An 18,172-nucleotide genomic window follows, 5' to 3' on the forward strand; every position below is an offset into this window, starting at 1 on the left:
AATCTGCTTTACTCCTGCTGGATGGGGACGATACACAGATAATTTATTCGGCATGCCCTATACCCATAGTCACCTCCTTTAAATGGGGATTCAAATTACAGCCAAACCAAGGGATTTTCTGCACTTAAATGTTGCTCCCTTGTTACTGGGGCTTAGAGATGAGGTTAAAACTTGGAAATCACTCTTCCTATTAGTTGCGGGTAGGGTGAACTTAATTAAGATGATCCTTGTGTCACAACTATTGTATTTTCTCCATAACACCCCCATGGTTATCCCACTGAAGACGTTTCGTACTGTGAACACCACCTTCCGCAGTCTTATATGGAAAGATAAAAACCCCAGGACAAAATGGAACACTTGCAAAGGCCTAAAGACAGCAGAGGCTTGGCATTGCTGAACCCCTGGCTGTACTACATGGCGGCGCAGTTGCAGCACCTCATTGGTATGTTTTCATTAGCAGGGGGAGCGGAGAATAGGCCCGCAAAGCTCTTCACAAAAACTATTACACAATGTATGTAGGGGACCTGTTCCCATGGCGTTTAAGGCCTTGCCAAACCTCACAAAAAATATCCAACCCTTAATTTAATTCAGAAAGTATGGAATAAGTCTAAATATATTCAAAGTGCAGAAGGATACACAGAGTACAGTCCCATATGGTGGAATGACACATACACTGAATTGGCCAAGCTACAGGCGGGTGCTAGGTGGAAGAGGTATGGGGTTACACACCTTAAACACATATTCTGCAATGGGGTGCTGCTCCCCTTTGAGGATTTTGAATACATACAGCTTAGCCACGCTGTGGCAGCACAGAGCTGCTCTTCGGAGTGGCGATTGTTTCCGACCCCGGTGTTGACTCTCCTGGAGGATACTGCCTCATCTAAAGGATTTATTTCTCAATGCTACGCCATCCTGTTGCAATCTGTGATGAGGCGGCATCCTCTGAAGGTAAGGGAAAGGTGGGAAGCAGATGCTGGACAATTAGATGGGGAACAGTGGGATGAAATATTCCAGGCAGTGGGTAAGTGTTCATTAAATGTATCACAAAGGCTGACACAGCTGTATATCCTGCTAAGAATGTACTACACCCCCCATAGGCTTCATTTTATAGACCCACAACTCGACCCACATGTACTAGATGTAAAAAGGAACACAGGACTCTTATACACATGCTATGGAGCTGCCCCAAACTACATATGTACTGGGCAAATGTAGTGACCACAGTCAACTCTGTATTTAAAGTTTCCCTCCCACTGGACCCGAGAGCATGCCTCTTGGGTGTTCTGGAAGAATACAAGTGGGAAGAACATTGCAGAGAGGCCGTGCATAGAGTCTTATTTCAGGCAAGGAAATTAATTATGTTACATTGGAGAGCTGAGATTCTCCCGACCACAAAGGAGTGGATTGAAAATATTGGAATGATGCTACGTATGGCAAAATGAATATTTTAGCATAGAGGCAGCACGCACAAGTTTGAGAAACTTTGGGCAATGTGGCTAGGTGTACCGGGACTGGCTCCGGTGGACCTGATGCCAGATAGACTACTGGCAATAAATGTCAGGTGAGGTTTGAGACAGGCAAAATAATAAAGAGAATAAAGTGGTGATGTTAAGGTAGACACATAAGGAAATGTTTTCTGATTGAACAAACTGCACCGTATTCCATAATGCAATAAAGATTTTATGTATACTGCAAATTACCACTCAATGCAAGGAGATTTATGATTGTAATGTACCTATGCAAACTAAATAAAATATTGTTGAATAATAAAAAAAAAAAGGTGTTCTGAACTGATTTAATTTGTCAAAACAAAGAGGAGTCCTTCCATTTGACTGTGCATGAAATTGTTAGGGAAGATGGTGGCCTCCTTCAAGGCCATTCCTTATGCGCAGTTTCATTCAAGACTGCTGCAAAATAGCATTCTGTCGACCTGGAACAAGAAGGTCCAGGCTTTGGACTTTCCAATACGCTTATCCCCCGAGGTGCGTCAGAGTCTCAATTGGTGGTTGATATCCAGCAACCTTCAACAGCAGGGACAATCCTTTCTACCAGTATCCTGGAAAGTGGTAACTACGGATGCCAGCCTTCTAGGCTGGGGAGCAGTCCTGGAAGAGGCTTCTGTCCAAGAAGTGGTCCAAGTCGGAAAGGACCTTACCCATCAATATTAAAGACATTCGAGCGGTACGTCTGGCCCTAGAGGCCTGGACGCTCAGATTACGAAATTGTCCTGTCGGGATTCAATTCCAACAATGACAGGGCTATGGCTTACATCAGTCACCATAGGGGCACGAGAAGTCGTGCAGCCCAAAAGGAGGGGAATCATTCCTTGCATATCGTCGATTTTTATTCCAGGGATAGAAAATTGGCAAGTGGACTACTTGAGTCATCAACAATTGTTTCCGGGAGAACGGTCCCTTCCCCCCGACATCTTTCTGTCAATATGTCCAAAATGGGGTGTTCCCGGACATGGATCTGTTCGCGTACAGATTCAACACCAAAGTCCACAACTTTGTGTCAAGTACAAGGGATCCACTGGCATGCGGAATAGACTCCTTGGTCTTTCCATGGGATCAGTTTTCACTGATATATCCCTTTCCTCCAGTTCTGCTTCCACGTCTTGGCAGGATCAAGCAGGAAGGGAAAGGTGATTCTGGTGGCCCAGAAGATCTTGGTTTGCCAAGATGGCAGTAGGGGAAACTTGGACCCTGCCACTGTGGCCAGACCTTCCCACACAAGGTCCGGTATTCCATTCTACCTTACAAACGCTAAGGCCTCCAACAATCACTTGACGAATCCATTTGGAAATAATAGATTTTGATGCTGCCTGTCCTCTTTTAGGACCACCCGGCAGTACAAACAAAACATTTGTTTTGCGAATCTGAAAGGTCTCCTTTAAATAGACCTTGACTGCTTTCACTACATCAAGGGAATGTAGTGACTTCTCATCCCTAGATTGAGGCTCTGGAAAAAAGAAGGCAGAACAATATCCTAGTTTAAATGAAAACCTGTCACTACCTTTGGTAGGAATTCAGGATGAGGCCGCAATACCACCTTATCCTTATGAATAATCAAATATGGCTCTTTACAAGACAGAGCTGCCAATTCCGATACCCTTCTGGCAGAGGATATGGCAACCAAAAAGATTATCTTTCTCCTCAAAAGAACCAAGGGAATATCCCATATAGGCTCAAAAGGCTGTTTCTGTAAAGCTGATAAGACTAAATTCAAATCCCAAGGGTTCAGGGGTTCTCTAACGGGAGGATTAATCCTCGTTACCCCCTGAATAAAGCTAAGAACCAGAGAACGAGAAGCAAGAGGCCGTTGAAAGAATACTGAAACAGGCCAAGACCTGGGCCTTGATAGTACTCAAGGCCAGCTTCAATTCCAATCCCATTTGCAGGAATTCAAGGATCCTACCAATGACGCACTTTATGGGGTGTCAACCCCTGGATACACACCAGGAGACACATGTCTTCCAGACTCTATAGTATAGGACTCTGGAGGCCGGGTTCAGTGAAAAGGAAAAATCGTCTACAACAGCTGTAATGCCTATGCAGTGACATCACCCATAGGCTTACTATAGGGCATCCATTATCGGGTTTCCTTCCTCTATACTGAAGCCAGTGCTGGGAGCAGATCATGTGATTGGACCAGAGTGCCCTCAGAATAGGTAATACAAGCTAGTTAGTTAGTATAAGATTTAGAATGGGCATAGGAGCAGGTTTAATATTCAATAGTATTTGACTAGACATCTACTTAAGTATACTGATTTAACTTCATTGATTTTTTTTTTTTTTTAATGACACCATAATGTGACACGTTTCCCTTTCTATGAGAAGCATACACAATTATACACAATTTTTTGTCATTGGCAAAAATGTGTTGATAATTATAGATTTGTGATGGATATTGTTATTATCCTTAGGTGTCAGCTCAGCAGTTCCTAACAATGAAGAAGGAATTGAGGAATTATCGTTTCGTTCCCTGCTTCCCTCTGAATACCACAGGCGCGGTAGCTTGGAGAGACAGAGGAGTCGTCGACATGAATCTGACGAGGAAAGCACCCCTGATAAGGTGAAACAGGAGGTACAGGTTTGAGAAGTACTAACTATAATGCCTTTTAGGTCTTGTTCACATGGGTGTACTTAAATGTACACCCATGTGAAGGCCGTGTTTACCCACACAGAGATGCACAGGTGTTCTGTGTGTCCCTGTGCAGGCAGTCTTATTTATGTCAATTGGGGCTCAACGGGTGCACGGACAAAGCCACTGTTTCCAATTTGATAGCTGCATGGGTCAGGTCCCCAGATGCAAGCAGTGTGTGCATGTTTGTCAACTTGAGATCAGCAGCTGTGTCCATGCAGATTCTGCATTCTAATTGACATGAATGGGACTGCCTGCATGGAACACCGCTTAAGTATACCTTTTGTGAACAAGACCCTAATATGTATCTAGTAATAACACATGTATATGAATTTTTCACAGGAGCTCAGTGGCCCCTTTTCAAGCGGGCAGGACAGTTTTTGGAAATTCACAATGGAGATGGTACGGCAGTATATGCAAGAAGGAGAAATGCGCTCTGCACACCAGGCTGCTCTTCTTCGCCTGCGTCAAAAAGCACTCAAAGAGAAGACTAAAGCAGAACTTGCTTGGCTGGAACACCAGAAAAGGTAAAACTGAATGGCTGGACAAGCTTCAGGAGACAGATGGTTGGTGCCCATAAATGAGAAAAAAAATGCTCTGTGTCTACAGGCCTTTAAATCAGACAACATTGGCTGATAAAGTCAACGTCCCAGACTCTGCCTTTACTGATATATATCAGTACTTGCAGATATTAATGTAATTATGGTTTGAAAAATTATTAATTTTGGTAGTAAAACTGTAAACCTCTTTTGAACAATAATTTTTTTTTTTTTTTTACTTTTTATTTAAGAACACATTAACCAGTTGATATCGCCTCCATTGTCACTTAACAAAGTGTCAGTAGGGTTCTTTATAGAGACAGAAATGTATAGTCCATGAAATCTCAATGGTCTTGGCAAAAAAGATGCAAGACAAAGTGCTTCTTCAGTAAGGATCTCCATCCATATAGAGCTTTGGGTGATCTGGAATGGGAAGTTGCCTGAAACTGATTACTCTTATTTATAATAAGTTTGAACATGCATAGTAATACTGTGTACTAAGCTTTCTTACCAATTTTTTTGATGGCCTGTACTGTTACCTGATGCGTTCTGCAATCCCTCTGCTTGAGCGCTATAACTTTTAAGTGTCTGAAACCCACTAAAACATTTTTTTTGGGGGTTTTAGGCAAGAATGCCAAGATATTTATTTTGGGTTTTGACTCTGACACTTGCTTTAAAGCCCAGGCCTGGGAAAATTTTAAAACAATGCTGCATTCGCACTACAAGGGTTAATGGCTTGTTTTGTCTAGGATAGAGGAGGAACCCTCCCTCGGCAGATAACTCTTCCCCACGCTCCAGCGATGGACTGTCCCTTGGCGCTATTACATCTAATGCAGGGCTATGGGCCCTGCTTTGGTCTTGATGACGCCCGGATCCTGGAGCACAGGGGAGGAGAGGCTGCAGGGACAAGTGTATCTGCGTCAGGAGCAGGGATCCAGCAAGGCCCCCCCGCCAGGCCTAAATGAGCAATTAACACTCGCAGTGGGCTTTAAAGTCTGTAAATTAATTGCAAGTTTGTAGTTCACAGAAATAGCTCAGTGTTATTGGATGGCAGAAAGCACTTGACGGGTCCTGGACATCCTGCATTCTACACTATCATTAAAGTGTATTTTTTTTTAAAATTTTTTTTTTTTGGATGCCAGATTTCCTGTCACGTTTTACTGCCATCTGGTGCTCCATTAGAGAGATTTCCTCTTAATTACCGTTGCAGGGGACAACCTTTTCACCAGACAGGAAGTAAGGTGGAACTATCAATGAATTCTAATATTCAAAGGGATTCGTAATTCACCACATCTGATTCATATGAACACCATTATGGCCTTTCTTATTATTTGTATGTGTTTTTCAGAAATTTGCGCGACAAAGGAGAGGATGACAAAATGCCACCATTAAAGAAAAGACAAAGAGGTCTTTTATTGAGACTCCAGCAGGAACAGGTATGTTTAATAAAAGACCACCTAAATCTTTGATCTTTTTTTTTTTTTTTTTTTTTTTTTTAACGGTCTCGAATACAAATTTTCTGTTTAGGCGGAAATCAAGCGTTTGCAGGAAGCAAACAAAGCAGCTCGTCGTGAAAGGCAACTTATCTTGAAACAGCAAGAAGAAATTCAGCGTATCCAGAACAGCACACTGCGGCTGCAAGAGAAGCTCAAATCTGCAGAGAGTGGGCAGCTGGTGTGTAGTTCTTTTGGCTATTTTATTTTTTGACTGCATGAATAGTCAGATGGTACAATATTAGACAGATTAGACCAAATATATTGGTTTGATCTACAGTAGGTACACTTTTTTTTTTTTTTTTTTTTTTTTTTTTTCTTCTCAGGTTATTCTGACCTTTGCAAAAAAAAAAAAAAAAAGTCACAACCCACATTTTGCTATTAGAATATACTTTCCAAAGTTAAAGGAGAAGTATGGCCAAAGGTATCCCCTTGGGTCACAGGAATGCACTTAGTTCTGCACTCCTGTGACGCAGAAACAGCCAAATTGATGGTCACGCCTCTCTGCTCACTGAAGACCAGGAACCGAGCTATCAGTGGTCTTTGATCGCTCAGTTCGATGGGGCGACATATGCAGAATCCACCTAGGTGACTATGATTGATTTTTTTTTTTTTTTTTTGGTTTTTTCGAAACCCACTTTTCTCTTTAAAAGAAAAAACATTTGAAAGATATTTGTATATCTATCTGTATAGAGTTTGCATGTTGTTGTGTTTGCATGGGTTTCCTCCAGGTAATCCGGTTTCCTCCCACACTTCAAAGACATGCTGTTGAGGCTGATGGCAAGGAAGCCAATTAACCTAACAGCTGATTGAGTCCTTTTGAGTCCCAATGGAAAAAGTGCTGTAGAAATATAAATTAATCATTCCACATTTATTTTTTATTATGTTCTACTAATATCAGTTTTATTTTTAATCTCCACAGAAAACACACAGCCTATAATATTAGAACTATAGGCAAAACCTTTTTTTTTTTCTTGGAAGTGTTAAAACCCCTCTTACTGCCACTGTCTCCTGCAGACAGGCTGGGGAAGAGCCACATGACAGCTGTATATAGATTAGGCAAAAAGATCCTTTTTTATTTTATTTTTAAATGAAAATAATTATAGTGCCATCATCCATATTCAGAACCAGAAGAGATGATAAATCAAACCGTGTGTGTTTAGTATCACTTTAAATGGTGAGATAAGGACTATGAAATGGTGCTTAAACTTGCTTCTTTGTAAGTGGCTTTATCTGTACTGTCATGTGTGCTCTGTTTCAGTGTTTATTTTGTACTTGTATTTATGGTCTTTGGATATCCACAGAGCTGTCATGGTACCATTGGAACATGGAGATTTGATAGGCATTAATTGCAGCTCTAGGTAACGTTTGGCACTGCAGGAAGGGGATTCACTCTATTGTAATACACACGGCATCCCAAATGGGTACTTCTTTACAAACTGAGAGTTCCCTTTTAACTGTACAAATAAGTAATACATGTTAGTATATTACAGGATTATTTGTGTGAATGCAATCATTTTTTTTCTTATGCAGGAACAGCCCAGTGAAGGGGATGTTCGACTTAGTCCATCATCAAGCCGCATTCCTTCCGATGCGGAGAGCCGGAGCCCCTCTCCTGTGTCAGTCTCTGGTAGTGAGACCAGCAGTATCATGCAGAAGCTCCGCAAAATGCACAGTCACATGGATGCCAAGTAACTATAGCTCCTTGTATTTTCTGATCAGCATATATATCATTAGTGATCTATTGTTCTTTCTCTACTATCGTCATTGCATAATAAGAAAGCTTACATCTGAATGTATGCCTAGTGTCTCCAACCATCTTTAGACATTGTAATTTTCTCTTTGCTCAGCTTTCTATTCCATTAATTATGAGGGAACTCCTTGTAAAAACAAATTGTCAGTGTAAAACTGTTAATTGTGAACAAATCAATTACAATAGTCCTCAGACTTCCAAAACCAGTGTCTGGGACACAGGCAAACTACCAAATGTGTTTTACTGCAAGGAAAACAATGGAGTTGCCATTTAAAACGTTCTGTGGTTGCTTTAAACATTTGTAGTCAGCATGTGTCTGCCACATTGAATACTTGTTTTTCTGTGTCTCTGATTTGTTTAGTGTTTTATAGTTTATCACTTGCTTGTCATTAAATCTAGACTGTAATTTTATCAAATTTTATTCTAGTTAAGGAAATTGGTGCCCCAAAGTGCCTTCACGTATATTTTTCTTTTGTATTATAGTGCCTCTTTATTCCCCAGAATTTACCTTTAACATATGGGGTATGCTCTTCACAACAAATACCCATCCTCCAAGTTTAACACCTCTTTCACTTTCATGGAAGCATCCAAAGATACATGTGATAACATAACAAGGGCAAGTATCTGTGCCTAGTCTTTCTGGTGGGAAGGAAAGATCTCTCCTCTGGATTAATTATGCTTTCTCCCAGTGAAACTCTTGAATTGACTTTATTTGATTTTCTGTCCCCCAAGGAGAGTGCCAGAAAGATGTCAGAACTTGCATGGAACACTAGCTGGGTTTAGAAAGTTCCCAGGGTGCCAGAAAACACTACAATACAAAACTAAAAGTATACAGCTGATAACTTTGGGTGTCTTTCACAAAATCAATTCCAAGTTTAGTTTTAATGACAAGTATATTTATATGCTCAGAAATTTCTACCTGCTTATTTATCATGCCATGTGTTTCATTCTGCACTGTTCCTTTGTTTTCAAACCTTATCCCTGATCTTTTCATGATTCTCTTTCTCATCTTAAATAATTAGATCTTTGTAACTTCCTTGCCTCTATCAATTGCACTCTGCTTGGCATCCTCCAGGATCCCCGCTGTGGTCCTGTCCTTGCAGACCTTCGGCTGTTCCACTCTGTTGTTCTGTGTCACTCTCTTGGTAAACTCTTGCTCCTTCTCTTGTAGAGACATCTGCCCTGTTCACTGCTTCTTCTCTGTCTTTACGCCCCAGCACTGGGCCTCTCTCAGTGTGTGCTTTCCCAAACTTCACCCCAAATTCCAGCTCTATATCTGCCGCCAGCTGCTCAGGTAACGGCACTGCTCCCTCTGCTCCCTGCACTGTGTGAGGGGGGTAGGGAGGTGCTATAGTGATAATGAATCCTGGGGGCATGACCGTGTGCTGTTGGGGGGGCTAGTGAAGGCAGAGCATGCGGATGTTGTGTCTCCTACCTCCTCCTTCCTCTGCTTGCTCTTCCCTCATCCCTCCCTATCCTGGGTGAGTTGTGTCTTCTAGAGTAGCCATGGGTCTAACTCCAAAATCTTTCCTTAGATTCTTAACGAAGCGGGAACAGCAGCTGGTGCAGAGGAGGTTACATGCACAGGAGCTTCTGGAGTGGAAAAGGAGGCTGGATGCTGAAGAGCTGGAAATTAGATGCATTGAGAAGCAGGCACTGGCTGCTTGGGAGAAACCAAGGGCTAAAACCAAAAGTCAGAGCACTGAGGGAGAAGAGACTGTGCATGACGGTGAGAGATCCATGTATTGATGGATTGTGTTACATTCAATTAGAATTTCTTGCGTGTGTAATTTGTCTATACTTTTTAAAGCACACCTGTGAGGCAAGGAACGTGAGGGGTTGGCAACCTTGGAATTCCAGCTGTTTTTGAACTACAAGTCCCTTGAGGCATTGCAAGACTTAGATCAAAAGTCATATGGCTCCCAGAGGCATGATGGGATTTGTAGTTTCACCACAGTTGGAGTGTCCAGGTTGAGTACCCCTGCTGTCAATCTTTTTAAAATGCTGGCTTACTGGCCGTTATACTGACTTAATTATTTCCTGAATCACTGACCTGGAACACCCATGCACATCAGAGAAATGTTTACAGTCCTTTTTTCCATCCTTGTTCTATGTCAGCAACTCGCAGAATTTAAACTACACTCTTATGACAATCGCTGAGACTGCAAGTGCTGAATTCCTTCCTTCCTGAAAATGTTAGTTTCCTGGCTGTCATGCCTGACTTCAGTGCAGACTGAATCATTGACCTGCAAAGTTTATTTACAACATGCCCCTTCCAGGACTGTGGCTTAAAAGTACTTATCAAGCACTGCAGGTAACTAGCATTATCAAAGGAGGCCAGACCTTCAAAATTTTCTCATGACAGAGTCAATGTAGGCAAAAGGTCAGCATGGCAGCTTGGACAGCTTGAACTTTCAGAAGGAGGGGTCCACAGTACAGCTTACATGTTTCAGGATGGATGGCTACTAACTTTTGTTATAATAATGCACGTTATTTTAGGTTTTTATTCCCACTTGTTTGATTTACTGTGTTTGTTTTTTTAACCTCTTTCAACTTCTAATATAACAGCCTTGATGCAGTACTTTTAAAAGCGGTTGTATACCCAAAAAAAAAAATGAAATACTTACCTTAGAACAAAGTGCCAGGACCATCTCCCGGTCCATGCTGAGGGAACCGACATGTTCCCTCTGCGTTTCTTCTGGTTTCGCAGCTCCGGCGCTGTGAGTGTCTGAAGCCGTGATGATGTCACTTTCCAGGAAGGATCTCTGATTTCCGGCAGCATCTGCCTGACCTTCAGAGCGCATTCGCTGCTGACATTAGCGGCTGTATGCAAGGTAAATATCTCCTAAATCGTACAGGTAAAAATCCCTTCAATGCCAAAGCCATTTTTGCACACATTAAAAAACATTATTTTAGGTCTGAAGCTTAGTTAAGACCCCCCCCCCCCCCCCCCCCAAACATTCTATATTTTCTGAAAGACACTCTGGAGAATAAGTTAGTGGCAGTTACAAATTTTTATGTCATGCAATATTAGTTCAAATGGTTTACCAAATGCAAATTTTCAGTAAAAAAAACCTCATCTGAAAGTCAATGGTAAGCTTGTGAGTTATACACCCCCTACTGCTACCAATGTAGGTTATACATCAGGGCAGTAAAATGTTTGCGCATTCCTTTTTGTTATCAGGCCTGCTAAATTCATAATCCAACAACAGGTGTCGCCTCACAAATTCACCTTTATAAAGTGCACTAATATTGAAATGAAAAAAAAATGCATTCACCCTTTTGTTTCACTTCGGTAAGACAAGTTCATTTTAATGAGTTTTCTTTCTGTAGAGAAGAGGAGCCGGGAGGCATCCCCAACTTCAGCGAGCCCTGCAATACACACAAGGACCTCTTTAAGTCCTCCACCAGAATATTTATCCTCGGAGAGCATCGAACCATCAACCATCGCTGAACAGATTCATGAGCAGAGTGGGGAACACAGCAGCATCTCTGAAGATCTGGTCTTTTCTGCTTTTAGCAAGAAGGTAATGACATACAACAAAACTTATAAAAAGTAAGTTCTGTTTAGATAAACCTAGACTGAAGTGTTGGTGACGCTCTGTACACAAAAGTAAAGCATAATTTGCAAGCAAGTAGTGAGAGCAGCTTTCTATATACATGTGAGCCAGCAGAGGTCACTACAGTAGTGATGCAAAAAAAGACAATCAATAAATGAAAGAATAAGCTAAGTTATTAATACATCAAACTGATTTTTATTTGCCAAAGTTACAATCACAGGAGCAGCCAGTGCATATTTTGGGGCTCACCTTCATCAGGGTTCGTAGTGGAAGAACTAAAGACAATGTGGCACACCAGATTGGGATGATATGGGTAAAAGCTGGTAGATTGGCTCCTTACTAAGTTGGCCCTAGTTTGTATATGTATAAATGTGAGCTTGAGACTTTAGCTTATAAGCTCAAAGAGGGCAAGAACTGATGTGAATGTACAATATATATGTAAAACTCTGCGTAAATTGTCAGTGCTATATAAATGCCTGTAATAATAAATAAAAACAAGCGCAGGAAGGTTCATTCATGGCTCTGGTCAGACTTGTAAGCCCTCCATATATGTTAGCTACGCCTGTAATTCTGACTTTACCACACAAAAAAAAAGTGTGTATTTGGATTGAATAACAATAAGTAAACAAATATTAACTGAATAAGCATTTTTTATTTTTTTTTATTAATTTTCTGTGTTACTTATGAAAACCTCATGTTGAATGTATTTTTCCATACATTACCTTTTTTTTTATATTACAGTCTCCTCTTTACAGCAGTGTTTTCAGCTCTCCAGCCCCCCTTTCACATCACAGACCCATTTCTCCCTCCCATCCTTTTTATCACAGACCACCTTCACATCTGACCCCTCACCCCTCCACCTTACATCAGTCCCCTTCATCAATCACAGTGGGGCTGATTTACTAAAACTGGAGAATGCAAAATCTGGTGCATCTTTGCATAGACACCAACCAGCTTCAAACTTTTTTTTGTCAAAGCTTAATGGACAAGCTGAAGTTAGAAGCTGATTGGCTACCATGCAGAGCTGCACCAGATTTTGCACTCTCCAGTTTTAGTAACTCAACCCCAGTGTGTAACCTCCACCCCTTACATCAAAGTCTCACAGTTCAATTCACATAAACACACCAATCCACACTTCCAGTCACAGCCCCCTTCACAGCAGGGCAGAGGGCAAGAGGTGCAGCAGGTCTGGACAGAGGGCGAGAAATGCCCAACTTTTCAAGTTAAGCAGGTGATTGGTTGCTAGGACTACCCCACATCCTAGCAACCTATCACTCACTTAATTTCAAAAGCTGGGCAGCTCCTGCTCTCCGTTCAGACATGTCAAAACTCCCACCATTGGCCCTGCTGTCAGAATGATAGACAGTGCGGCAGGGTGAGACAACTGAACAGCCAGGCAGCTAAGTGGCGCAGCCACAGTCCAGAGAGGAATGTCAAATGATCCAACATTGGTCTATATGTTACACATGTGAACATCCCCCTTAAAGCAAAATAGATCGGTTGTAGAACAGTTTGTCATCCAATTGGACCTATAACGTTATTTGGACTAATATTTTATAATTGCTGATAATTATATGACCTACAGCCTCTGCGTCGCTTTTAAATGTAAACACAGAATGAACTTGCACACTAATAATGTTAATGTGTATGATTTTACAGTCTCCACCTAGGAGCAACACGTCCCCAACAGAATTAGAATCCAGCAAGGAGAGTACACGATCTGGGAGACAGAAAGTGCACATTACCTTGAGGTCTCAGCAGCTTTCTCACACTTGGTCTGAGGAATCCTTGTCTATGACACATTCAGGTAATAGGCTTTTTTATTGTTTTATTCATTGTCAATTTTGCTATTGCTAATGGGGCTGATTGAGCTGCCATGCCTCACTACATACTTGTAACCAGCACTTGGCACCAAAATGCACCAATGACCTGGTTAATCGTATATTACAGGGCCCAGGACTTTTATTCATGAAACATGGGTTATAAGCAGGCTAATTTCAGGTTATTGGACATTGGCAAAAACATTTCTAAGTCCGCCCCTAGTGTGCATTTATATAATCTGCTCACTCCATGAGATTCCATTTTTTTTTTCTTGTGTTCTTAGGTGATGGACCTGTTCACAGCTGGAGAAATATTTATATTTTTCAGCTATTCAGTTATTTTCGTCTGGTTGCGTGTTGCCGTAGGCTATTTATCAGTTGCTGGATTGGTACCCCTCAGTGTTACCTCAGGTACCATACCCAGACGGCCTGTTTCGTTTTGCTTCAATCACTGGATCCTGTGTTGGGTACTTCCTTAACATGAAGTGCAATGTGTGTAATTTGCAGTGCTGCAAGGGTTGTGGCCCATTTCTATGCCTCCCAGACCCTGATGATCCCTTCTAGGTATGCCCCATGTGATGGGTGAAGCCTAGACCTCTAGTAGGCCCAGCATTGTTGATGTGGTACCCAGACTCCACACTGTGGGGATAGCCTGAAATGTTGCTTCAGACACTGGCTCCTGCATGGGAAGCTCATCTTGGTACTTTGTGCAATGCATTGAGTTGACCACAGGGTGCTATACAGGTCCAGGGTCATGGTCCATAACAATAGAATCTAGTCCCTAAAGACCATTTCGAGGGAATGTCCACCATTATAGGTGAAATCTGGACCTTGTATACAGTCAAGCATCGTGAACTGGTAAGACGGTCACCCTGTATAGTTCAGTTACTCTGTGAATTGGGTTTGTTTTTATAATGTTTTCGCTTTGCAGTGCAAACTTTAGTGGTAAGATTCACCAGCTGTTGCAACACACCACATGTACACCTTAATGCCACTTCTGCCTAGAACCCTTATAAGGTACTCGGGTGCTTTCTCCTTCCCTTTCACCTTGAGGATTAGTTGCTGGACGGTCTACACCTGTGTTGCCATTTACTACTACCGGACACACTTGCTCTGACTCCCACACTCTGCTCCATGAGTACAACTCAAAACAGCAGGCAGACATTCGCTCTGCCGCAGGCCCACCCAACACTCAGTCTCAGAGTAACTTCTACTCCTATTTCCCAACCGTAGTTGGACGTGCTGGTGCTAGATGACACTGAATCAAAAAGCATGTAGAAGCAGCGCTAGAGGGAGCTGCTGAAGAGTTTTTTTCACCCACACTGTCGTCCTATTGAAAAGGAAGCTTCCTGCAATAATGTAATAATGTTGAAAAGCTTATTGCCTCGGTCTGCAAAAGCCTTTGTTTTGTACAGGTGGACTCTCCTCTGTCTTACCACACCATTTTGCGCACACAGAAGTACTGAGCATTGCAAAACATTCCCCGTTTATGAACAGATAGAATAGGCTGTCTATGAAGATTGCAAAACACCTGGAAATCTTACCTGAACTCTATCCAGTTGACAAGAGTTTACAAAGACATTGGCTATTCCTGTGGTTTATCCTGCCATCTCTGTCCTCAACAAACTTCTCAGTGTACCCAGGTTCCGTGGACAGAAAAACTGAGACGTTCTTAAAAGCATTTTTTACCTTGGCAGCACAAGCCCTACAACCAGCTCTTGCTGCTCCTTCGGTATGTCAAACTGCAGCTAACTGGACCATGACCATGAACAACCAACATGACCCTGTTTTTTCCAGATTATGCAGTTACAGAGCAATTACAAAATCTTCTAGCTTCTATCTGCTCTTCTTTTGTGTAGCTGCCTGCAACACATGCGACAGATATCCAGAATGGCTCTTATCTCTGTTCATATGTGCATGATTCCCTGGCTAAAAGCTAGACACCTGGACCTGCCTTAAAGAGAAGCATCGCACATGTCTTTTAGAGGAGGATGCCTGTTTAGTGGGAAATTTGACCTATTCATTAACCTTCTCCCGTCATCTGTAAAGTAAAATGATGGGTGGAATTCCCCTCTTGTTCTGGAACGACAGCATATGACGCTCTCGGGCCTGTGCGGCCATTGCAGCTGCTGTATCCCTAGGACACGGCGCGACCCCAATCTTAATAAAGAGCCGATGACGCGCACCTTTACCCATGTGATCAGCTGTGTCAAATCACAGCTGATCACATGTAGGCACTGAAGTGCAGTTTATCGGCTCTCCTAACCTTACGCTGACAGAGTGTGAGGAGAAGAGAGCCGATCAGCGGCATCTCCTCGCAGGGGAGACCTGTAATCGAGGCACTGATTATTCGTAGCGTTGCCCTTTATTCACTGTGATGTGATCATTCTTCAAAAACTTTCAGACGTTACTTGATGGTCCATGGTGTGCTGGCAAATCTGCACATTGACCTGTAATGCCTCCAGCTGGTGGTTGCTGCAGCACCCGCTACTTTGGTTGACCCTGATAGCCCTGACCACATTAAAGCAGTGCAAGTCCATTTACTTGGCATGTTTTGGGGCAGGATAGAGGGAAGAAAGATACGTTTCCTCACTGAGGTGGAAAGAAGATATCACCTTGGGCAACTAGGAGGCAGTGACCTGTGCTCACAAAATTGAGTCCCTCTTTGTTCTACCTATAGTCCCTCATAGAGGGCTTCCTGTTTCCCACTCCACCATTGCTGATCAGACAACTTATTTCTAGGGCCTTGAAGAAAAGCTTCCTCTCTTCTATATCAGAGCTCTTTCCAACAGATTTGCATGGCACCCACTGGTCCTCTCTTCACATATTTTCCAAGTTTTACCAGGTGGATGGTTAGGCCTTTCCTGTAAGGTGCTTTAGACCGTTTTCTGTCGCCCCCCCCCCCATGTTCTTTACCTACCCCTATATTTTGTGGGCTTGTTAGCATCTTTGTCTGCACCTTGCTACCTGCTTCTCCACAGACACACACGGGACTTCGGTCAGAAGCTGAGTTATAGCAGCTCCTTTCTCAGAACACGAAAATACCTTTTTTTTTTTTTCCCTCTACATCTATTTCATGTGTACCCACAGGTTCTCCTCACTTAGCAGTGACAGGGACAAGGCACACAGGTGCTAATAAGGCACTAATAGTACTCCTACTACAGACAGCACAGAGGGATAACCAGCACCAGCAAAGCACTTGGGCAGTAGCTGTTCCCCTGTACTGGAGTAATGTCATATTTTGACACCACTCCTTAACTCCAAATCTAGCTTCCTCTCGGGTGTGCATCAAATGGCCTATCTTACTATAGCAGATTTCACTGCAGCCATGTCTGAATTATTTAAGAAACATTTTTGAAGCCTTTGCTCTCCTGCCACCCCATCACCTGAATCTATTCATGGATATGACCTTGCTCCTCCTATCTGTTTTGAGGAGGGTAAGGTGAATGTAGAAGAGGATTCTACAAAGGAATCCCCATCTTCTGTATTTTGAGACAAAAGCTAAGGCTTTCTAATGGGAGTTCACGTGTTGATTTGGTGCTTACTGGCCTTTGTCCAAGAGCACCAGAATCTCCTTGGACAGGACAAGCTCATATGGGCACTAAATGGCTGGCAAAATCTAAAAAGATGCTTTCATTTGTTCATGTGCATGAACTGTGGTTTGCATGATGATTTCCCAAATCCTAACCAGGTATTAATTACCCTAAATCTATTTGCAGAGTTATATCTTATAGAGAAGGAATATATGTTAAAAGCAAGTCTGTTTAGGAAGTAGATCATGCCATCTCGGTCATCAAGCATCTCATGTTCCTGTTGAATATATGTCCTCCTTTTTAAGGGTTCAGTCTACATGTGCTTTGAAACCTTGAATGCTTTGGGATATTTAAATGACCTACCGCTGAAAGACTGCTTAGCCATGGTCTTGTCTTCCAACATTCAAAGGACTGCCCAGCTACTTCAACCCTTGGGATGTATGATCATCTTGAAGAAGTCTACCCTTATGCCTTCCCTTTGACTAGAGTATCAGGCACTGACTTTAGACATGGTCCAGGCCAGTATTTTCCTTTCAGTGGAAAAGATTGCGTCTCTAAGTTCCAGCTGTCAGTCTCTCAGATCAACCATGCATCCCTCAATTCTCTTCTGCAAGAGGACTCTGGGCCTCATGATGATGGCCTCCTTTGGGGTGGCTCCTTTCCCTTAGTTTCACGCCAGATCTTTGCAGCTCAGTATCCTTGTGATGTGGGGCAAGCAGATCCCTTCTCTAGATGGCTTGCAACCTCTATCCAGCCAGGCAAAAATCACCCTGGCATGGTGGATTTCAAACCTGATTTGTCAGCCTGGGGCAGGATCTACCATCCCCTGATTGTCCAGGGCACCTGGTCCCTAAAGGTGTCAACGCTCCCCATCAATATTCTTAAAATTAGAGCTATAAAGACTAGTCTCCTACACAGTTACCCACTAAGTCTATAGTCAGACAAATCCAGTGCTGCGGCCTACATAAACCACCAAGGGGGACCAGAAGTTAAGCAGCTCTGAAGGAAGCAAGCCTGACTCTCTCTCTTCTCTCTCTTCTCTCTCTTCTCTCTCTTCTCTCTCTGTTGGATAAAAACATCTCAACAGTCTTGGCTATCTACATTCCAGAGGTGGTAAACTGGCAGGCAGATTTCTTGAGTCGCCAACATCTGGACTCAGAGGGTGCTCCTTTCACCTTAAAATCTTTCCTTTTTTGAAACCGGGAATGCCAGATGAGAACATGAAGGCCTCCCGATTTTAGCAAGAAACAGGACAGGTTTATGACCAGATCCAGGAATTTCCTGACCTTCACAGTTGATGCCCAGGTGATTCCTTGGATCTCGTCCAGCCT

At 42.6% G+C, this 18,172-nt stretch overlaps 1 protein-coding gene across 6 annotated transcripts in view; it reads left to right on the forward strand.

The window, feature by feature from the left end:
* The window catches only part of CEP350 (centrosomal protein 350), a 101,363-nt gene that overhangs the window by 54,236 nt on the left and 28,955 nt on the right, over positions 1–18,172 (forward strand). For 2 of the 6 annotated variants that reach the window (XM_077453088.1, XM_077453089.1), the window contains exons 23-31: positions 3,926–4,086; positions 4,486–4,670; positions 6,031–6,118; positions 6,210–6,356; positions 7,709–7,866; positions 9,100–9,222; positions 9,464–9,657; positions 11,262–11,455; positions 13,148–13,295. In XM_077453088.1, coding sequence (XP_077309214.1) covers positions 3,926–4,086; positions 4,486–4,670; positions 6,031–6,118; positions 6,210–6,356; positions 7,709–7,866; positions 9,100–9,222; positions 9,464–9,657; positions 11,262–11,455; positions 13,148–13,295 — 1,398 coding nt within the window. The remainder of the gene's footprint in view (positions 1–3,925; positions 4,087–4,485; positions 4,671–6,030; positions 6,119–6,209; positions 6,357–7,708; positions 7,867–9,099; positions 9,223–9,463; positions 9,658–11,261; positions 11,456–13,147; positions 13,296–18,172) is intronic. The other 4 variants (XM_077453090.1, XM_077453091.1, XM_077453092.1 and 1 more) reach the window with 3 other exon arrangements.

Source organism: Lithobates pipiens, unplaced genomic scaffold (genome assembly GCF_037356315.1).
Source record: "Lithobates pipiens isolate NorthernLeopardFrog02 unplaced genomic scaffold, aLitPip1_a1.2 Scaffold_23, whole genome shotgun sequence".
In the NCBI taxonomy this organism is placed as follows: domain Eukaryota; kingdom Metazoa; phylum Chordata; class Amphibia; order Anura; family Ranidae; genus Lithobates; species Lithobates pipiens.